The 24442-nt window shown below is 36.6% G+C and overlaps 1 protein-coding gene across 1 annotated transcript in view; it reads right to left on the reverse strand.

Moving 5' to 3' along the window:
• The window catches only part of LOC134666139 (QRFP-like peptide receptor), a 167020-nt gene that overhangs the window by 39780 nt on the left and 102798 nt on the right, over window positions 1-24442 (reverse strand). Inside the window, exons 2-4 of the mRNA XM_063523295.1 lie at window positions 22324-22466; window positions 13050-13276; window positions 3908-4013 (exon numbers count right to left, since the gene is read on the reverse strand). Of these exons, the coding sequence (XP_063379365.1) occupies window positions 3908-4013; window positions 13050-13276; window positions 22324-22466 (476 nt within the window). The remainder of the gene's footprint in view (window positions 1-3907; window positions 4014-13049; window positions 13277-22323; window positions 22467-24442) is intronic.

Consider the following 24442-nt stretch of genomic DNA (forward strand, 5'->3'; position numbering starts at 1 on the left):
ATCTATCTTTGACGTCGACTGTACATATTTGAGTGTTAGATATCATAATTTATAGCACGCAAGCCTACCTCAAAGCTTTCCCCAGGGATCTGTTTTTAGAATATAATGAGTTTTAACTAGACACCTTAGAGAAATCTGATAGGAACTACCTAACAAAATAGTGTCTACTGTCTGTACTTTAGTAGAGCTCTCAGTAAATCGCAAACTGTAATATTCTTTGAAGGTCGGTTACCAGAGTATCATCATTATCATCATCTCAACCATAAGACGTCCACTGCTGAACATAGGCCTCCCCCTTGGACCTCCTTTCGTACCGGTTGGAAGCGACCCGCATCCAGCGTCTCAGCGTCCAGAGTATAGTTTTGTATAATTAACCTAATTCATACTAATTTTTATTCAATCTTTATGGTACAAAATAAACACTTGTCAATCTTATCATACAAGTAAAACAAATAAGGTAAGATGGGGCAAGAAAACACTTGTAGGGAATCCTCATGGTACTGTTTCTCATGCTCCGAGAAAAATAAACTATGTTGCTCTTATATTACCCCACGTGACCTTAACTGAGTCTTCTTTCACTGCTGCCAGTATAGAAATTCTTCCTTCCTCAGTCGTTCACTCTTGACAGAGTGGTCGTGGTTGTATGATGAGACGTATCTAACTATTGTGGATAACGCAGCCCTCGCAATGTGCCTCCATTTGCCACGGTCTTCGGCGTTACGGGAAGTTAAACACATATTTTTTCTAAAATGGGATAGATATTTTTGACTGTTCTTATGAATGTATGTATGTGTGTGTGTTGTTATCTCGGAACATAAAGCAGAGGATAATTACTTGATATCTTTGCAAGTTGCAACATGGAACATACTTACAACGTAACCATCCATTGACTTCGAATTCGGCATTCAACATTAAAGCGCCGGATCATGGATCGAGCACCATACAAAATACATCAAGACGAACTCAACATCAAAATGAGATTCTCCATTATTTTCCCTGCCCCCAACGCGTACTTACCAAGTATTTACTACTTAGTTTCTTTGGCCATCTGAGCAAAACAGGATCAGATAGTCTGGATAAGCTCATGATCTCTGGTCGCATGATAAGAAAGCGTAGGGATGGACGTTTCATTTCGTTTTTTCGTTTCTTTTCGTGGTCACGTGTCCACATTACAGGCTAGTATACCTACACCGGGTCCAAGATAGAGCGGCTTGGATACTGGTGAACGCTCCTGATTCATTAGGATACAGCAAAGAAGATTCGTCAATATTTACGCAACTTATCTTAAGTTGCGTAAAGATGATTGCAAGTATTAAACAGGTACAAACAGCAACACTCCAGCTATACATTGATGGACCTTATTACCAAAGGCATAAGGTCCAGTCCATGTACAGTTAACAGTGTAGGCGATGGTACTGCAGCTGCAGCCTGTGCGTAGCTTCTTCAGCTTTCAATGTGACATTTTCAAGAGAAGTTTACTATTTTTATTGGAATTCTTGTTTAACTTTCTGAGTTTAATCTAAAGAGCTTCGACAAATACCTACCTAAGAAAACATTTTCTTTAGCCGTCTCTTGGACATACTTGACCCGTAAAAATATTTCAGTACACAAGAAATGCAATTTTACGTTGTGTACATAAAGTTCCAAATCCAAATAAAGTTACGAGCAGACGTTGACTCACGGAGTATTTTAAGATTATTAAGAACCTTAGTTCACGGTGTTAGAGTATAAACTGCCGTGTACCTATTTACAAAAACGGAATAAATAAATACTACTAAACTTACTGCCAGTATTTTTGTAACCTCTGCATTAAACATTTTTCGCTCTAAAATCTATAATTTTGTTTTGATAGAAATGTTTTTTATGCAAGGTCGGTGGCAAACAAGCATACGACCCGCCTGAATGGTAAGCAGTCACCGTAGCGACTGGCGTATGGCGGCCTGCAACTTCAGGATTGTTCCACGTTGCCGACCCTTTAAAAACCTGTACACTTTTTGAAGAACCCCATACTGTAGATGTAGGCCCTTCGGGAAAACCTCGACAGGGAGCTCGTCCCACAGCCGGAGCGTCCGCGGGAGGAAATTTCTCTTAAACCGCACCATCATAGTTTCACTTTCTCTTTAATTTTATATTATAATAAGAAACTGAATTTCTTCAGTGACCAGCCCCACCTAAATATTAAAGTATTTATTTATTTATTCTTTCACAAGACAAATGCAGCTGCGCCGTCGTTAATATGAATGAATCATTCAGAATAATTCATTCCTTACGTTTCAGTAATGTATGGAGGATTCAAACTCACTATTTTATGCCCTTTGAGAAGCCTTGGAAACGGTTTCACACGAAACATTCAGCATCATTCATATAAATTAGTGAGGGCCAAAGTTGCCAAATATATCGAGACACACCTGTCCCGTTGTCAGTGTATCTTAATTTTTTAAGATACACTTAATCAAATCAAAGAAGTGAAATTTTACCCACTTCCCAGTTTCCGATAGTTGAAAATTTACAACGCACCCTAATAATTGTGTTTATTGGGGTTTTTAGAATTGTCTCAGTGAGTATTAGTTGCCTGTCGAAGGAAAAGTACAGTCAGCGATCTAAAACTTATTAAGTGTCAAGCTTAGCGGACAGGGTAGGTACCCGATACAACTTCACTTGCGAAACCTGTGTCGAAACATCGGTTAATAAAGGTAATTGAATAAATTTCGCGTTAGATCCGTCTATAAATATGTGAGTTAATATGTGTTCAAAACGCTAAAGTTTTAAATATATGTATATTAAACTTCACTTTCGCTAATAATTTACTAGGTATTTAATATTAACCTTTAAAATGTAACAGCGTCAAAGCCTTGTAGATAAAATTACACACTGTAATTGCCTGCACTCAAATGAACGTGCAATTTACCGAAATATCAGACTAATTGCAGACGAAGTTTTCTCTTAAACCAGTTCATTAGTTCTAATAAGGTAGGTAGCAGAGCTTTTGGCCCTAGTGAAAAAGGGTACAAGTCTCACGCAGCTTAGGAGTAAAAGGGCACAGGTGTTACTTGGAACTTACACCCTTTTACAACTGCGCTGCCCGAGACTTATACCTTTTTCCACTAGGGACACAGTTTTGTTTTACTCGTATTGCCAGTTCAGCGAAACAAAATAATTTATCTATAAAACTATGCAAACCTGTGTTAGTAGGTACCTTTTGTGGCTAGCCAACACAGCTCGGCCCCTATTTCACCACAAGTAACTATAAATAATATTTACCATAGAACTATTATTACTACGTATAGAACCGGCACCCGGCATAGAGAACCAGTATTTTGGGCCATGTCTGAGTTGTTGTTGTTTTGACAACAAACCATAGAAGCGGAGGGTGAGCCTCGCGACCTAAATGCGTAAAGGAGGTCCATTTCCAACGACAGCTGCAATACTGTTCATTTTACTATGGAAATTGACAATGACAGCGACGCGTTCAGTACCGGTAGTGCAGCTGCGGTTAGAAATGGAATGTTACCATAAGAGTAATGAATTTTACGGCTCTTATCTTATGACGTTTTGGTCACGTGGTACAGGTTGCGATTGCGACAATATCATTGTTTGGTATAGCTTCTGGCACTATTCACTAAACCTGGTTTCCATTGGCTCGCTGGGTGGATGACGTTCGAAAAATCGCGTAGATCTTTTGGATGAGACTTGCCCAGGACCGGGATAAGTGGCATACACGAAGAAAGCCGCTCAGCAGTGGGCGACTGAAGGCTAAAATGATGATAATGATGAACCGGTTTAACCTGGAGTTACCATGGTTACCAGTACAATTTGACCCTGGGTTAACGGTTTAACTGGTTAACCCCGGGTTAGTGGGATGGTGCAAGTGGTGCTAAGTAAAGTAAAATAGCCCAATGATATTTACCTGGCACTGCGTACACCAGTACAAAGCTGAAGGCGCCGTAAAGCTCTTTTCGTATGGAGTCTGGCCATTTCTCCGTGCAGAACTCGATGCTCCGCTCCATTAGTACCTGTAAATTATGGTTCCATTAAGAAGTTTTAGGTAAATGGTCCTGCCATTAAACTATTCGGTACAGAACAGGGCAGTCCGTTAAAAGTAATAGTTTTAAAACACAGGGTGGTCCAAACCTTGACGTCTAATTTTTTTTCATGTCGTGGGCTTTCAATATACCTCACGTATGTTAGAGTAAGACCGTAAAAAGTCTGCAGCGATTTTGATAGCCCACGCAGTGCAAGTGTCATTTTAAACGTCAAACTTCTATGAAATTATGACGTATAAATAACACTTCCATTGCGTGGGCTATCAAATCCGCTGCAGAATTTTATTGGTGCGACTATAGCCGACTTTTCGTAGTTTTCGAGTTATGATTTATTAACTTTTGTTAAGAAATTCCGATAAAAATTGTCGTTCTTTATAACCTTCTCGTTACTATTCATGCTAATTTACTGAAAAACAATATGTTCTAAACAATACTAATTAGGTACATATATGAGAATAATTAATAAAATTATTAGTTGTAGTATCTATTCTTCAGCCGACAGCAAAGATTTGAATATGTATAAGTTTTTTTCTCCTCATTCCAATAATAATATAAACTTGAATTATGAGAACATGAATGTGATTCTGCTGTTGTAGATTGTAGAATTCAGTATCTATGTAAGTAATTTCTATAAAAATTTAATCTTACATTCAAAGTATATGACTGTGTCAGTTTATCTCTAAGTGTATCTTTTGTTTCGGAAAAAAAAACCATTTTTTTAATGCTTTCGAGAAAATTTTACAGTTTGTACAGGCTGAAAAATTATGGAATTTGGTCTCGGTCAAAGATTTATCAAAGGTAAGCCAAAAAATTATTCTGTAAGAAACGTATTCCTCTAGGTCGAGGGCTCTTTTACATATCTAACTATAAAGCAGTCGGAAGAACAATAATGTATGTATTCGTAAGCTATTATGCCCTGAAGTTACTGGAGTACCAGCATTACGTGTCAAATGTCGCCCGCGATTGAGGTGGAATGTTTTGAGCAAATGGGCAAAAGGCCCTCGTGGCCTTTTATCAGTGGTGCATGGTATTAGCAGGCATACGTTAGACGTTGATAATTGCGCCGTTCATACGCCTGCAGGCACCTCAGGCACCTGCCTGCAGCTGATAGGTATATTATATTCTTTTTTAATGCAGAATGCTCTCCTAAAAATCAAAATTTTGTGCATACCCATTTGTGTACTTATGAAATTTACGTTTTATTGTCTCTATATTTTGACTTGGGGACTGTCGTGGGGACAATTATTCGACGGGAGAGATCATTATAATTACAGACGCAGGTTCTCCAAAAACGAAGTTCTGGACTGGCGCGAAGCAGTGTCACGATCTGAGAAGATCGTGGGATCCACTTCCTTCGTTAACCCGGACTGGCTCTTCGATGAAAAGATCGCAGGCGGATCCAAGAAGTTAAGGACACTGGTGAGAAACGTCTGCCTAATTTTTAACCTTATTTATAATTTAAATATTTGACAAAAATTCAGCGTGGCAGCGTGGCAAAAAATATGTGTAGACAAACCAGAATAAATAAATAAATATTATAGAAATAATATAACTAGAATTAATAATAATAGCTCATTAAGGCTTGTATTATGGGTACTTAGGCAATGATTATAGGCAAACACATATAGAACACCCTTGACTCAGGAGAAAATATCCGTGTTCATCACACATATAAAAGCAGGGTCACTAGCGACTAGAGCAGACAGGTTACTACTACTACACTACACGCACACTGAAGAAGATGACTATTATTCCAATACACAAGAATTAGTTCACAATATTACCTTACTTCGCCCACACGTAGAGATCCCCCACCAACAAACAAACGATTTTATACAACGAACAAACGGTATATATAGATATACAACGCAAAGCAAAACCATACCGTATCCCTTTTGACACCCGTAGAAGTGAAACAACGAGCACAAAATAACCTTTACAGTACATATGGTCCTATTTTCCCGCACTAGTGCGTAAAACAGCACTTTTCGTGCGATGTCAAAAGTTTAAAGGGCCATATGTACTGTAAAACGTTGTACGATACACGTGCGAATAGGTAATTCGCAACTCGTGTCGATTTAAAACACTCCCTTCGGTCGTGTTTTAATTTATCGCCACTTGTTTCGAATTTCCTCTTTTCTGCACTTGTATCGTAAATAACTATTGTGTTAAGATAAAAAAATACTGTTCATCTTACTAATATTAATCTACTCTTTCTTCAGGTAAAAACAAATAGTGTTGTAAAATATTCGAAAAACCTGCTGAACGAGTCCGACAGCAAGATAAACCATGGTCTAATAATTCTCTTAGTCTCCAAGGCAGCGGGATTCAACACTCAAGATTTCTCTGAAGATCAATATGAGTCAGGTATACAATGTTTAGCGGTAGCAAGTGGGTGTATGAGTATTTCACAAAAAGAATATAATATTTGTTATATGCTAATCAATGATATTTACCCTGCTGTCAAACAAAAAACATGCCATACAAAGTTCAACTACGCTAACTTCATATTCGTGAAAGTGGAATGGATGCCTTACAACTCAAACGAATGGACGGATTTTAACATATGAGTTTACCGCTATTATCTAGGTGATTGACAATCAGCTTAGCAAATATTTGAATTTCTAGCTTATCATAATAAAGTTTATGTTTGTGTTAAAAAAAATCTAATGCAAGTCTAAGAGAATATCTGTCTCTCTCACACTGGGTTGATTCGGATATATTTTGATGTTGGTTGAGTTGATTAACTATTTAAATGAAAAGGATCTGAACTTTGTCCCTTCTTAACGTTTCCCAGGAATATTGCACTCTCAAAGAGCGATGGCCGAGATACTTGAGTTGCAATCCACCTGCCATGTTATCCACGAGGCTATTGTCAATCTACAAGAGAAGAAGAAGTTTGGAGATAAATACCAGGACTTCCTCAGTGGAAATAAAGTCGTTCTTCTGGCAGGTAATGTTCTTAATTTTACCGCCTATGTTGTCAAAGAGTGCTTGTCAGAATCAGTAAATATCACTGAAAATCATGTCTGTTCACTTTCAAATATTTTATTTTTATTTATGATCGGCGATTTTGAAGCGCTGGTGGCCTAGCGGTGAGAGCGTGCGACTTGCAATCTGGAGGTCGCGGGTTCAAACCCCGGCTCGTACCAATGAGTTTTTCGGAACTCATGTACGAAATATCATTTGATATTTACCAGCCGCTTTTCGGCGAAGAAAAACATCGTAAGGAAACCGGACTAATCCCAATAAGGCCTAGTTTACCTTCTGGGTTGGAAGGTCAGATGGCAGTCGCTTTCGTAAAAACTAGTGCCTACGCCAAATCATGGGATTAGTTGTCAAGCGGACCCCAGACTCTCATGAGCCGTGGCGAAATGCCGGGATAACGCGATGAAGAAGAAGATAAACTGATCCGCGATTGGAAGTCATATTCCTTAAGGAATACAGATGGGGGTAGCGCATTCCATTTCGTAGCTATTTTCAGGAGACTACATACTGGGCAAGTCATATATGCGTCATGGTGGTTTGTGCAACACCGATGTATCAGAGCTGATCTGCAGTTGCCTGAGGGACCTGGTCGAAGGAAAGCTTCTGGGCGAACACGGAGTGGATGGCAAACCCATACCATCTAAGCCTAAAGGTATACTGTTTTTACAAATTATTCCTCTTAACCTATCTCACTCTCGGTCCTTTGAAACTGAGGGTTTGTCATTGCATTATTAATATCAAGTGCGCTCCTTTGACTACACTCCAATGGCTCATCGAATATCTAAGATTCTATACATTTTTGTGATTCTTGGAGTATAATCACTCAAGAGATTTATTGCTGGACCATCCGACCAATAGAAGACGATCTTCTTCTTCTTCGTCGGTATCACTCTTGACAGAGTGGTCGTGGTCATCACTTCAGGTGGTGGCAAGCTTCCCAATACGTCGCCACTCTTCTCTGATGGCCACCTTCCTTATGCATTTATGTAGGGATGATGAGCCATATAAAGACAATATTGCAAGTCAAACATTATTCTAGAAATCTTAAGCCGTTTAAGAAAAATATGCGGATGGTAATTGTCAAGGCATGTTCTCACGTCAATTGTTTTATTTCATCAGTAAACCACGAGGTTAAACGTTACGATTGGGAGTACGAGTGCAACCTGGAGAAGCTCGGCAGCAACGAGTACCTTGGACAAGGAAAGGAGGAGTGGATACTCCGCACCATGCTGTTGACCGACAGCATCCTCGGGAAAGGTTGCGAGGCCACTATAAAACTAGCTCGCCAAGGCAAGTTTGAAAGAGATGCTTATAAACTCGGAGGACATCTCGCCCTGTTATGGCAACTGTATGTAGACATATCTGATTTCTTCACTAACCCAAAATCTAAGTATTCACTAGTAGGCGCACCAGTCATTATGGCTCTTTGGGAGTATCCCTCCATCTACGACCAGTTGTTTGTGTCACAGCGGCCTGTAAATTTGAATGAGTTAAACCAAGCGGTGAGCAGCGTTTGTTGTATGGACGCCCTGTGCAGTCTTTTAAACGAGGAGCATGGTGCCGTCATGAAATATAGTGATGGGATGCCGGTACATGACGCGCGCGAAGCTTTACGGAACATTGCTAACACGCTCTATGGAGAAGCGATGAAGATAATAGAAAAAAATGAAAAGAACATAATCAACAATTATAAATAACCAATTTAAAAAACAAATTCGCGTTTTATTTTAAGTTAAGTCAGTAAAAAAGTAGTTGTTCTCTTGTAGCATTAATAAGCGCGGAATAAAAAATATGAACCAGATCGGTTAAAACGATTCTCGAAATTTTTCTCATATCCATATATCATAATTATGTATATTTTTTTTTACCTTCATTTACTCAAATTAATTTATCATACAATAATAACATTTGTAACAATAGATTAATAAAAAAAATACTATAAATTAACTTAGAATTAAAAATTAATAATAATATTTTTTTTATATATTTTGTTTACCGAGAAAAAAACCGGTCATGTAATTTATGGTTTGAGTAAAAACTTATTTTAATATTACTTTTATTGACCTTCTTCGGCTTCATCAATCATTTGAGTTAGATTCAAACGCCAATATATATTTGTTTTTAAATCAATACGAATGTCTAAGTTATATCAAAATATATTAGAAAATATTTTTTATTACACTACTTGTCTGCTTTCGGTACCTAATTGTAAATTTTTATTTTAAATACTAGTATTCTTAATAATTACATTGCTCAATATATGTAGGTAATCAAGATAAAATATTTAAGAAATCCATCTTCAGATATTCTAGGCAATTCACCGGTCAAATGTAAAAGCATATTTAGAGTGTACTGAGCCGAAAAGAAAAGGGTCCTTTCCAACTTTAAGCAAAACTTGATCGATTTAGTAAAAAATACGCATAATAAATACATTTTAATATTACGGCGGTCCGATTTACTTACATTATCACATGGACCCATATGCTCGCAACGATATTTGAATTTGCTTTTATTGTATTCATTGTCTTTGATGTCTATCTATTGGCTGAATATGTGTAGAAATGTTTTGTTTTTGTAGAGTTCTGTTTCGGCACTGAGTAAATACGATTAATAGTAGGTACATAAGTGAAAGGTTAGGAATCACTGTTTCTCACTAAAATATAAAAACCGGACAAGTGCGAGTCGGACTCCAGTCCGTCCGTCCGTAACGACCACCACCAGGCTGTATCTCACGAACCGTGATAGCTAGACAGTAGAAATTTTCACAGATGATGTATTTCTGTTGCCGCTATAACAACAAATACTAAAAACAGAATAAAATTAAGATTTAAGTGAAACAGACGGACGGACGGACGGACAGCATAGTCTTAGTAATAGGGTCCCGTTTTATCCTTTGGGTACGGAACCCTAAAAATAAATGAATAAATAACGTTGCCTTATAAAATCATAAAATGTGATCTAGCCTATGCATGTACCAAGCTGCCGTCAACACAATGAACTGGAGTATAAAGCGAGCTGCCGAAACTTTTGATCATTTTAATTTTCCGGATTCCCGTAAACATCCGGGAAATTGTGTACTCATCGCGTATCCTATGTCAACCTAAAAACCTCTTCATTATTAACGTTCGGTAATTGTCTCTTGCCGGGAAGTGTAGGCCCCAGATCACATACACATTGTATTTTATAATTTATATCGAATATACGTATACAGTACCTACCTCCATAAGTCTACCGTTTAACTGCGACGGCTGTCAAGAAGTTAGTATGTTCAGCTACGGACTGGTTGTAGGCTTGTCTGTGAGAAGCTGGTTAAGTAAGAATGTGAAAACAAAAACTAAGGTAAGGGAAAACTTCGATAAAGAAGGCCCATCGTTATTTTTATTTAAATTTTTATTTTGATGATGATCAATGTCAATTTGCAGTTTTGTCCATGGTACTAGCGAACATGGATGTAAAATTTACTACTAAAAATCACCGCGTAAATTCTTTGCTAATCACCTGAGGTAAGTGGTAGACCTACAAATGTATCCTACGCTGGCCAAAGCGAGTTGAGAACATCACCAACATCTTCGAATTTCAGAAGTATGCAGGATTCCTCACGAGTTTTTCCTCCTTCCTTACTAACAGGTCCCACACTATTAGAAATGTATTAAATAAAGCAAAGTGATTAAAACCAAGAAACACTAGTAATTAGTACTCCTCGTCAGTTATAATGAGGACAAGTATTTTTCTATAATAAATAGGTTATACATTTGAAACAGCGTGTTTTGTACTTAACACGCGATGTCGGCCGATATGACTTACATTCACTTTTGCTATCAGAGAGGCTAATGCTTAATGATGAGGCATCTATGGAAGGTAATCGGTGGTATAGGCTGTGGCGACAATGAAAGTAAACTCATTTGTATGCAAACGGGCGAGAATATTGATTCGCTCAAATATACATGAGTATTTACGCGATGTTTTTCTGGACTTTTTAATAAGTATTTATGAGACGCATTTTTGTTAAAGATGGGCCTTGCTTTGTACTTATCAATAAGGAAAATATAAATTATAACGAAAACGATAAAATGTGATTGTTAATTTAATTTCTGATTTGGAATGAAAATGAAAAATCTTTTTTTTTTCCAGGTAACTAGTAACGGTAAGTACATTCCAAGAAATAATAGGCTCGGCGCTTGACAGCTTCTTATTATAGGAGAATTCCATATACTCTAGAATTTTAGGAATTTATTCTCGATTTTCCTGGAGCGTTAAATTAATAGTCTACATTTTAAACTGGCCAATTGGCTATGTCGGTATTAATAGCGACGCAATGAATTATCCACAACCCGGCGAAAGCTCCAACATTTATGTACAATAATCACTTCTTGCTTGGGGTTCCGACAAAACGGGAAAGAGATAAAATTAAGTTTTAAGTTTATCACGAATAAAATGCTTGATTCTGATTCTGACAAATCTTAAAAAAAGGAAAACCGACTTCATCATCTCAGCCTATATACGTCCCACTGCTGGGCACAGGCCTCCTCTCGAGCGCGAGAGGGCTTGGGCTATAGTCCCCACGCTAGCCCAATGCGGATTGGGGACTTCACATACACCTTTGAATTTCTTCGCAGATGTATGCAGGTTTCCTCACGATGTTTTCCTTCACCGAAAAGCTAGTGGTAAATATCAAATGATATTTCGTACATAAGTTCCGAAAAACTCATTGGTGCGAGCCAGGATTTGAACCCGCGACCTTCGGATTGCAAGTCGCACGCTCTTACCGCTAGGCCACCAGCGCTCCGACTTCACAAAGGATAAAATAAAATCCCGTTTTACATGCGCTAGCAACTGAAACGTTTGAAGTCGGTACCAAGCCAAAAAAATACGGTCGAGTTGATAACCTCCTCCTTGATGACTTTTCAATGAAATTAGAAACTAATTGACCTATTTCACTCAGGTTGCCGCCATTAGCCACGTAATGGCTGCACGCAGCGCAGCTTTAACCACAATTGTCGAACAAAGCCACTCCTCGATGACTTAAATGAACTATTGAATCAACAATCACGTACTTTGTAACAGATTGTACCATGTTTTTCAGGATAAAAAAAAACCACAAAAGTAAACACGAGATTTTTATCAGGCAATTTACGTTACGTACGTTCTTATGGCGCTCTTTTCAAAGAAGATTGTCTTATATTTTTCGTGTTTTTATGCCAAATGATTACAGTAATATTTTGGTATTATTTGCTTTACGAAGTATTATTTGATATTTACAGCCAATCATTCTTTGAAAGAAAACAATCAAATGTCCTCAAGATTGAAAAGGCAAATTGAAGAAGATGAGTAATGAGTTTATGTTATGAAACTATCCGAGCCTATTTTGGTACCGAAAAGTAATATCGTACTGTACTTCGTCTAGAGGTCTTACAAGGTCTGCGCAGATGTTTATATGCCCATAACAGGCTTCATAGTCCTCTTTCATTATTTTACAAGCATGCGAGAAGGGTTCTAGGATTCATCTAACTATTGCTCGGTTTTTTTTCAATGCTGGTTCTTTTACATACATATACAAGATTTGTTTTTAAATTAAGCCTAACCAAAATAAACTTGAAGGAGCTCTCATAGGGGGATAGGGCAGCTAATTGCGTGGTGATTAAATGCTGATTCTTCTAAATCTACGTATTAATCCTATATTATAATACTAATCGACTCATTCTTAGACCTGGAATTCATATATGAATATAGCTAACGATATTACGCGAGAATACTTACTGCACGCACCTCAAGTTAAGCGTAGGGTCCATGTAGCTATTGAATCTTAATTCAATGCTGCCGGCCTAGCCAAGGTTACAATCGCTATCGCTTCGACAACGAAAAGCATTAATATGTCTCTTTATCACTCTTCCATATTAGTGCGACAGTGATAGTTGCGTTTCGGTCGCTACAGAGCGTAAGCGATCTGCATCTTGGCTACGCGGCCAGGTCCTTCTACATATTTATACCAACATGTTAGTCCTCTAATTTGCTACTTACCGATCCATTCTTCGTCCTAGCAAGCATTGGTACCATCTCCCTTTCCACGGCAGCCACCGCCAGCAGCGGGGCGAATATGGCCAGAGATATCAGCCACAAGCAGGCGAGAAGACTGCAAGCTCCCCGTCTCGAAGGCATCCAGGGTTGGCGCAGCGACTGCGTGATGGCCAGGTACCGGTCCACGGACATGGCTGTGATTGTGAACACTGATGACGCTACTGCTACCCCTGCAAAAAAAAAACAAAGAAATATATCTTGTGTTACCTAGTTAACACAATATATATTTAATAAATTATTATACCTAACACAAGATAGGGGCATTTTGGGATAGACGATTGAACTTGTTGAAATATTTTGGTATTATTTGCCAGTATGATAATGATGTAGTAAGTCAGTAGGTACTCGCAAAGTTTTTCCTCCATAACTACTCAAAGTGGCTGCCTTATCGAGCTTAAGGGCAGCGTCATAAATTGTTTCAGCTTGGTAGCTATAGCGAGGGCGTAGCATTAATGTATGTATGAGTACATATGTGTGGCAAACAGAATAATATTTCAGAAAATTTATTTTGCGTACCTACGTTATTACGCATTATCGTCTTTTCTATTTCCTACAAATATTGTAGTGAAATGTTGTGCGTAATAGGTAACAGTAGAGCCTATATCAGCGCGCAATCACGAAAGTATTGGAAATTTCTGTCACAAGGCCGACTCGTTTAGTGGGGTTCCTATTCTTAGAACCACTGCGGGTCTTCTAATAATTCGTCTTATCCCTACTATAATTTGGCCTCTGTACCATTTGTAGTAAAGAAGCAACATGTTTTTTTCTAGTCTTACCAAATATTACATTCGGATCGTGACTGCAGCAACCGTCATTGCTGCAACGTTGCTTTGCAGACATTGATATTCTATTTGACGTTTGAGCAATGCAGACTGCATAAATGCAGTGTGTAATGCATTGTTGCGGGAAATGTCGAAATGAACGGCTTGATGTCTGGAATATATTGGTCCATCTGTTTAATAAGTTTTTATCAGATCGTCGGTGGTATGCATTACGAACCAGACTGTGGTATTTCGGACAAGAAGGTATTTATTATTTATTTATTTTCAACTATATTGTACCAATATTATAGTTAGTAGAAAGAAGTAAAAAGTATTTTTTGCCATAGCTCATGGGAGCCTCATGGGGTCCGCTTGACAACTAGACAACAAAGGTGTTAGGTACCTATATAGTTTTCAAAACTTTATTATAATTAGATGCTAAACATGTTAAAGATTTTGCTAACTAAATTTTAAGTAGTGTGTCTGTATAGACTTGAGAATAACCGACTAGCTCATCAGACATTGGCCGGAACGTAATGCCTTGATAACTTTTATCGAAGCGCCAGCGCGGAATACTAATGACATTCATTTGTAACCTGAAAAGGTGTTGAAAAGCACCGACAAAATGCAAATCAATGATTGCGAATTGTGATCTCAAGGCACGATCGTTTTTTTGGACTTTAAAACTAATTGAAAAAGTAAAAAAATCCTTTTACTTGGTTTGACGTTGTCAAGCTGCGCGCAGTATAAATAGTACAAGTCGCGCGTAGTATGGTTAAGTTGCTCGCGGCACAATACAAGTGTAGTATGAATTTGAGCTCCCATGTAGAATACGTGCCAAAGCAACAATGTTGAAATCTATGTAATAATATAGTGAGCACTCGCTTACATTGAGGTGATCGATCGTTCTACATTGCCAAAACATGTAGTACATAGATTTGAACCTTAAAGCCACCACGATACCGCTGCTTTTTAAACGACATTGTTGCTTTGGCACGCGTTCTACACGGGACCCCACCGCTCACACAAAATAAACAATGCTTTTGTTTAACGATTAGGCGTAAAAATCATTTGAGAAAATTCATATTATACAAGTGGGGTAATTTTTGAGCTCTACTCAGACTTCTATAGTTATTCTAGTTCGTTGGATCAGACAGTGAATAGAACAAGTAAATTCAATACCAACTAAGACAGAATCCGTAACCTAACTCTAGTTCCGTAATGGCAGTCCAGTGTTTCCTGCAGATATCTCGTTCCAATAGTATTAGATGCCCAATCCGAGACAATCTAAATTAACAGAATCCTCTGACTGATAGCGCAACCACACTAGTTAGGTACGGATGCAGAGAGAGACGTGTCTTAAACTAAGCACTTGAATTGCTAAATTCGCCCAACTGCATTCTTTTGTGTAATATGTATGCTTCTTTTGTGGCATATAAAGGCACATAGACTGCTAAAATTAGAACCCTTACCAAAGAGTAGTAATAATGACGCGCCCACACAATGAAATGATAACTTTAACTAATTGTTCTTTAGAAGTTTCAAACTTTAATTCAACAACTAAAATCTATTTGTGTGCAAATCAACGCTTTACTCCTCACAGAATAACAACCGCTCCACTTCACCAATTACCTATTATATCTAAAAGATCAATGTTGGGAAGACCGCCTGTCAGACAAGTCCGTCTACTTACTTTAACTCTTACGTTTATAGTATACGTACACCACTTACAACTCGGACGATATAACAGTTTTTCGTGTCCTAGTTTCTAGTCCCATTTATCTCCAACAAATATCGCTGGGACAAACACCTGCTCAACAATCAATTTTCCCATTCTTGTTTTGTTATGATAACAAGTTAGGGTTAAAATAATATTATATTATCAATATAATATATAAGCTAATAAGTAATGTAGGTAGAAGTTTATTTATTTTTATTTATTTATTCATTTATTTAGATATTTAATTCAGGCAACAAGGCCCATATTACAAATACCTTACAGACTAACATACATATGTATTTTATAAACTTAAAACTAAATACTATTTAGACGACAAAACGGCGGCGGCGGCGGATAACCACGGATTGTTTATGAAACAATATGTGGTTAGCAATCGTTTTAAGTTGTTTTTTGTTACTTTCACTATCCTATATCACTCACTATAGCATGAAGAGAGTTATAATGGCAATTATCCGTCATTATAACCCCCTCCTAAACTGTTGCGGAAAAGACGGATTAAAGTTAAAACCACGTTTGTATCATGTATTCGAACACTGAACACGCCTTTCTATATAAATTTGAATTGAAGAGTTCGGTTTCTTGCCTACACAACAATTATACCTATACCGGGTGTGGCCTGTAACACGAGCAAATAATTAAAACATGGATTGTACTCCTCAAACGGTGACACTTTTGTTCAACAACTTTTAAAAATTATTAAGCATTTAGACTCTCTATTTTTCATACAAAATAAATATTATCTTCAATGGACGCCATCGCCACGCCATATCATTGAGATTGACGTTGCTTGTCACGCCTTAAACATGACAAAATTCGCAATACATTGCGTCTTAGAATAAACATTAAAGTGTATTAAAAATCAAACCACAAGTTATTTTTAAAAGTCGCTGAACAAATGTTGATCAGTATGAGGAGTACAGCCTGCAGTTAATTTTTTTGCTCATATTACAGGCCACACCCGGTATAATTCCCAGTCGAGACTAAAGGCGTTTATTAAATGTATTTAAGAACGGGTCACTCACGTATTTTAAGTCGAAAAACGCTCTACCTCTAGTTGTCTAGTTCTTAATATATTTAATAGGTCTGTGTCTCACGGAAGTTTTGTTATTAAAATTACTTTAAAGGCGTTCCAAATGACTCAATAAATCTATTGTTCTAGACCTTGTTAAACTTAATCTTTGCCATGACATTGAGACGCAAATTTATTCGTCTACAGCTATATAAATAGATTTGAAAATGATTAGTTGTTTACAAGGGTGTCGTGTCAAATATATTATGATTTGCCTCTTTGAAAATGTACAGAAGATAATGTTTTTAAGTTACGTTACAACGTGTACCGTCATGAACGAAAGCGTTATTTTTATTAACGTTTTTAAAATTGGATTTGGTAGGTACCCATTTTCCATCTGGTAAAGTAGTTACTTTATTTCTAAGTATAAACGATGTAGCTGTGTGATGATGTATGTGTGTGTGATGTAGTGTACATGTTAAATTTGACCCAAATCCGATTTCCGATGAAGCTGGAAATTTTCTTACATATGTAAGTCTGGTGACAATGCAATATTATGGTACCATCGAGCTGATCAACGCAACCTAATTGTGTTTGGGTTTTTCCAAATTGTCTCGATGAGTATTCGTTGTCTGTGAAAAGAAAAGTACAGTCAGCGATAAAAGCTTGTACCAAAAATTTTTTTTTGCCAAAAACTTATTTTAACATACAGCCCTTTTAAATAAAAATTACCATATCTAAATTATCTTGATTACATTTATTATTTTCAACAGTTCTTTTAAGTAAGTAAGTAATCATTTATTGTCAGATTGTGCATGTCAGTTTACAAATCAGTGTCAGTGTAAATTGACATGTAATTTTTACGACAATCATAAATGTGTGATAAATAAATCTATATACTCGTATACATCTAATACCTTTAATACCGAGCAATTCTTGTATATTTATTTATTTATATGTAAATATATTTCGGGGATCTCGGAAACGGCTCTAACGATTTCGATGAAATTTGCTATATGGGGGTTATCGGGGGCGAAAAATTTCTGGGAAATCGCGCATCTTTGTGTTTTTATGCGTTTTCCGAGCATAGCTCGGTCTCCCATATATTGGATACCTACTTTATAAGCGCATGGTTTGCTTAATAAGTAAATTGTGACATTGCTTATTGTACCTAAGCCCGAAGTATCTACCTAGTCGCGTGTAAGCGCGAAATGTATCTGTGTGTGTGCATAATATATATACTGATACTGAACTGAGAATATATATATATATATATATATATATATATATATATATTTAAGTATTCCTATAAATGTATTAAAAGAGCTCATTTGTAGATACCTGAAAAGTAATAAATATTTACACGTTTCTAAATTGTTCAACCTAAAACATCCGGTTATGCAAAAAATATATAAGATTTTTCATTAAAGCTATACTTAGTTAGATCAAAAGACGGCTGGGCAAAATACAACTTAAATAATATTAAACGACATTTTGAAGGTTGAGTCTCGAACATTACTAAAAATATTGCTTTTTGGTCCTACCATTACAAATAATTTATAGGCTTAAATTTTCCTTCAGTTTGGCAGAAGAAGAAATTGAACAAATAGGGTTTATTTCGCCTGAATAAATGTTTTTTTTTACATTCTGAAATTACCTTACAAGTATGATAAAGATAAAGATAAAAAATAGTTTATTCAAGTAGGCATATTACAATGCGCTTATGAACGTCAAATAAATTTACCGGCTCCAACCGTACACCTCTGCCCCGAGAAGATTTAAATCCCCCCTCAATTGGAGGAGGGTATCCCAACATCTTTTCAAAACATTATTACATCTTATAATTAACATGCATTACGAGTAATTAATACAATTTAAGTTACTATAGAATTCATGCAATTATACTCAGTGAGTACATAACTTTATAGAATTTGATATAAAAAATAAACATATATGCACATGAAATCACAAATACGTAGCTCTTTCAGAAAACAAATCAAATCTTACAAAAGGAAAAGAAAATAAAATCAATAAAAGAAATGAGAATACATATTATATGAATCTAACTGATTGTTATGAGATGCTTTCATACAATTTGATGTGCTTTCTTACCTGAGCTGAGTCACCTTTAACTCTACACATAATACAATGTTTTTAATTGCTACTTGTCGTTATTACAGTTTCTGGTTTGGACCATGCATGTTTGTCTGTCAAGTAGTCCTCGACTCTGTAATAAGCCTTCAACATCAATGACTTTTTTAAGTAATTCTTAAGAGCTGGAAAGGGTAATCTTAAAGCATCCTCAGGTAACTTGTTATAAAAATGAATGCATTGCCCAACGAATGACTTCTGTACTTTACGAACACGAAACTTTCTGATAGCAAGCTTATTTTTATTTCTAGTATTATAGTTATGGACATCAGAATTCTTAGTGAAGGAGTCTAGATTCTTAACAACATAAATAATACTATCATATATGTATTGGGAAGCTACAGTTAAAATATTAATTTCTTTAAAAAGTTCTCTTAATGATTCACGCACCCTTAAATTATATATAGAACGAATGGCTCTCTTTTGTAAGACAAATATAGTCTGTATGTCAGCTGCTTTGCCCCAAACCAGAATACCATATGACATTACACTATGAAAATAACTATAATAAACAAGGCGAGCTGTCTCAACATTAGTCAATTGTCTAATTCTCCTCACAGCGTAAGCGGCCGAACTTAATTTGTTTGCTAGTGTTCTTATATGAGGACTCCATTGTAGATTTTTGTCCAATGTTAAACCAAGAAACAGTGCTTTATCTACCATCTCTAAGCATTCATTATTCAAAAGTATCTTAGTATCGACTGGTTTAACATTCGGCAAAGAAAATCGAATGCATTTAGTTTTCTTAGCATTAAGAAGCAAATTGTTCATAGTAAACCAGTTTAGTACATTAACGAGTGTGCTGTTAATTACACTGTAATCGGTAGATTTACGATCAACCTTAAAAAGTAATGATGTGTCATCAGCAAAAAGAACAATTTCACAAAGATTTTCTACTACACATGGCAAATCATTTATATAAACCAAAAACAAAAAAACCAAAAACAGTAAGTCCTAACCACCTGTACCTGTAATGCAGGCTCCATATGCTTAGTCGGCTCGATTCGGAAAATGAATTAGATATCTATTAGACATCAAGAAGTTACGATATGGATAATTTAAAGATATTTGTAAGGTAATATATATGTCAAATTTGACGTTTCCGCGATTCTGGACGTCCTCTTGAACGATTTCCACAAGTTATGACTTAGATATCCAAGTCACATCTAGTCGATATCTAATGTAGATCCCAAAAATCTCTAGTTCGTCTCTAATCTTGCAATTATCTCGTTTCCCGAATACGCCTGAGTGTTTGCTGCGGATACAGACAAACACATGCCAAACACTACCCAACGCAAACACATGCGTGCTCCAGGCTTGGCGAACGTGCCAGTTTGTAGAACACTTCTCTGATTTATGCACAAAACCGACACCAATGCCGATGCACTACTTAGCAAACACAAAACAAAACAGACAAATATCAATTAAATTTTTCAATTTTATTTATTTAAAGACAACAATGGCCCATATTGGTTAGTAAAAATTAAGATTAAAAACTAGGTAAATATATATCCACACGTTCGTGTTTGTTATTTGCCAATTTGCGTTTTGACAAGGCTTGTCTCGTTCGCTGTCGGTACGACGTTTGAGCTTCAGACTCAAACTCTAAAAATCAATTAAACAGCTTACAAATTGATATCAATTAGTTCTAAATTGCTTTCAAATAATACCAACTACAAAATACATCGCGAATGTAAAGTTTGTTTCTGTTGCAAATTGATATTAATTACTTTTAAGGTGCTTTCAAATAAATACCAATTACAAAATACTTGTAATATCGCGAATGTAAAGTTTGTTTCTATTAGTTAGGCATATTAACATCTTAAATTGAAATGCTTATTTATGTTAATTAGTAGGCGAGCTTATGAGCCCCATGAATCTAAGAACTGTAACAGGGTGTGCCTCTGCCCTCGTCAAAGTAGAGTTTTCCTAGAATTCGTTTTTTTAACATTAGAGAAAAGGTAAACAATCTTAATGTGTCTTTTAATTAAAAAACACGTTTTAAAAATAAGTTACGGCAAATATGTAGCAATTATGAATCTAATACGATCATTTATATTCTTCTGCTTTCATAAGTAATAGTTACTGATGTTTAAAAAGCGTTTTTCAATTAAAAGACTTGTCAAGATCGCTTAACTTCTTTCCAAAGCTAAAAAAAATGAACTATCTAGGTATAGTGTGTGATACTGATAATCGGCTCGATTCTGAAAATGTATTAGATCTCTACTAGACCTCAGCAAGTTACGATATGGATAATTTAAAGATATTTTCACCACACCAGCTCGGAAAGAATTACTTTGCACTTCAAAAACGAATAGCAAAGTTGCATTTTATACATGTGAGGCAAAGTAATCAAATGCAAATTTTGAGTTGTTTTCTTATGTTTGCTGGTAGAATTGACTTTTAAATGACGATTTTGGATGATAAATATTTAATAACATTCATTTGGATTTGATTGGGTTTGATTTTGTTTGATATTTTACATTTAATATTTGCTTCGGGTTGGTGTGGTGAAAAATTTTGTGTTTCACTCGGGGGCAAATTTTATTTAACCCTCGTGCTTTGAAACCCTCGCAACGCTTAAGATTACATTTTTCGAACCACTCCCTACGCTCGTGGTTCAATTTTGGAATCTTTCGCTTGTTCGGGTATCAATATTAGCACGAGCGGTTAAACAACAACTTTGCCCCCTTGTAAAACAAATAACTATTGTAAGATAGATATGTCAAATTTGACGTTTCCGCGATTCTGCAGGTCCTCTTGAACGATTTCGACAAGATAGCTATGTCAAATCTGACGTTTCCGCGATTCTGGAGGTCCTCTTGAACGATTTCGACAAGTTATGACTTAGATATCCAAGTCACATCTAGTCGATATCTAATGTAAATCTAGTTGATCTCTATATCGTTTCTAGATCTTGTGATTATCTCGTTTCCTGAATACGCGTGAATGTATCTTATCGAAGATAAAATTATTTGTTCAAGTTATGCAGCTCTGCTCCATGTATGGTGAGGTAAAAACTAATTAATTTCTTCGTTCACGCTTTTGTTGACATACAAAGTTTCTAAACGTTATTATTTTATTCTCAGAATTACATAACTTCGCCGTATATGATATGAGTAGGAAGATATACATTAAAAGAGTTTTCACCACACCAGCTCGGAAAGACTTACTTTGCACTTCAAAAACGGATAACAAAGTTGCACTTTGCTATCAGTAATTCACATGTGAGACAAAGTAATCAAATGCAAAATTTTAGTTATTTTGTTATGTTTGCTGGTAGAATTGACTTTTAAATGATGATTTTGGATGATAAATATTTAATAACATTCATTTGAATTTGATTTTGTTTAATATTTGCTTCGGGTTGGTGTGGTGAAAAATTTTGTGTTTCATTCGGGGGCAAATTTTCGGGGCTCGTGCTTTGAAACCCTCGCAACGCTCAAGATTCCATTTTTCACGGTTTAATATTAGCACGAGCGGCTAAACAACAACTTTGCCCCTTCTAAAACATATAACTATTTTCTATTTTTGTTTAAATTTAAATATCCTCACCTTGTAGAAAGTTGACAGTCTTGCACATGACCTCTCCGAAGTACCAGAGCAGCGTAACGGACTTGGCGATCTGGACAGGCATGCAGAACAACGTCACCAGCAGGTCGGCCACAGACAGGTTCACCAGGAAGATGTTTGTTACACTGTAACAATACATATTGCTTTATTTGTAGTAGCTCTTAAGTTAGGTCATTTATAATATGAATAATAATAATTATAATTTAGCCTTTAACCTCTAGCCGCCCAGAGACCTATAAAAAAGTCTCATGTTCCATTCTAATTTAAACTTTGTGTTGACTAAATCAATGTTTCATTTTGCTTGGCAAGGTTTGACGTATGGGCAGCTAGAGGATATACCTACGTCCCACTGCTGGGCACAGGCCTCCTCTCAAGCACGAGATGGTTTGGGCTATAGTCCCCACGCTAGCCTAATGCGGATTGCGGACTTCACATACACCTTTTGAATTTCCTTCACCGAAAAGCTAGTGGTTGATGTCTAATTATATTTCGTACATAAGTTCCGAAAAACTCATTGGTACGAGCCAGGATTTGAACCCGCGACCACCGGATTGAAAGTCGGGCGTCATATCCACTCGGCCACCACCGCTTCCGCTGCAGCACCGCTTATAATATGAATATAAAAGCAAAATATAAAAACACGTAGAAAAACAATACGGTGGTCAGGACCGGAGAGAGAGGAACCGACGTACTATGCGCGCCGTGCCGTAGACTACCGCCATCTGCATCTAACTTTTGATCCAGCCATCTACCGAGAATCTTTCTAGGTGTTGGTCGAGATTGTTCGCTATGAGACTATTTGCGGACACAACTAACTATACATATGTTATTATTACGGCTTTCAGTATAGTACATACATATTATTAATGTTTTTTTATATAATCCGATATTTAAAAAGAAGCAAACGACCTAAGACCTGGATGCAGGTCGCTTCCAACCGGCACGCATGGAGATCCAAGGGGGAGGCCTATGTTCAGCAGTGTACGTCTTATGGGTAAGATGATGATGATAATGATGAAACGACCTAAGCAACTTACGTAGTAACAAGCGCTATAACCGTCGAATGATGAAACCTATGACAATCCTTCCAAGAACGCTGTAAATTCTCACATTTTGTACAATTAATTTAGACTCTTTAATGATATTAATTAATTCTACCAAGTCTCCAAAGTTGGGCTCAATTTAATAAATAATAGACGAAATATGTTTCACCGTACTTTCATTACTGCCATGTAACATTTCCAAATAAATTAATGTGCTTAACTGCCAAAAGTCTGCAAAAATTTAATGTGACAGCTACTCCACATAAAATATAACTTTCATAGGGACCAAATTCAACGCGAGAGATATAATACAATACAATACAAATACTCTCTATTGCACACCTTATTACGGAAAACATTACAAAGAATACAGAAAAGAAGAGGTTAAACAACAGGCAGTTAAAACAATGACTTCGCATCTTCTGCCTGAGTATTATAAAATTAGATGCCTGAATATTTTTTAAGATGTTCAAGAAGATTAACTCAAGAACGTGTTAATAAACCATATCAAATTGTTAAACCAAATCGGCCTCATGAGCTCGTGTGCTAAGACGTGAGTTTACTTAAGTCTTCTTCCTTGTGGAAAGTTTAGAGACGGTAACCGCTACCAACTTTTAGTGTTATATGATGTTCGGCATACAATTGGAACCCCAAAACTGCCGCGAGGCTGTGACGTAGGCCGTACACGTGTGGGGTATCAGATGAAAACAGAATACCTAAATATACATACATTCAGTTTATACACTGTGTTTCAATATACTACAGTTTAAGAGCTACCACGCCCAAAGCAAAAGTCAGTTGTTAGCAAAATGGACTACAATACTAAAGAAGACTTGTAATGAATATTCATATATTTTTTTAATCTGACCAAAACTGTGGAAATGCATAAAAATATTGGACCAATTTTATTGATAGGTTTAGGGACCACTGCCGAAATGTGAAAAATGTAAATATACCACGAGCCACACATACTACACGTTTGTTTCATGAAACAAAAGAGAATTAAGGGGGTAGTTTTAGGGGGGGCGGGGTTCTCGATTGTTGACAAGTTCTGAATA

The sequence above is a fragment of the Cydia fagiglandana genome, chromosome 7 (assembly GCF_963556715.1).
Source record: "Cydia fagiglandana chromosome 7, ilCydFagi1.1, whole genome shotgun sequence".
Taxonomy (NCBI): domain Eukaryota; kingdom Metazoa; phylum Arthropoda; class Insecta; order Lepidoptera; family Tortricidae; genus Cydia; species Cydia fagiglandana.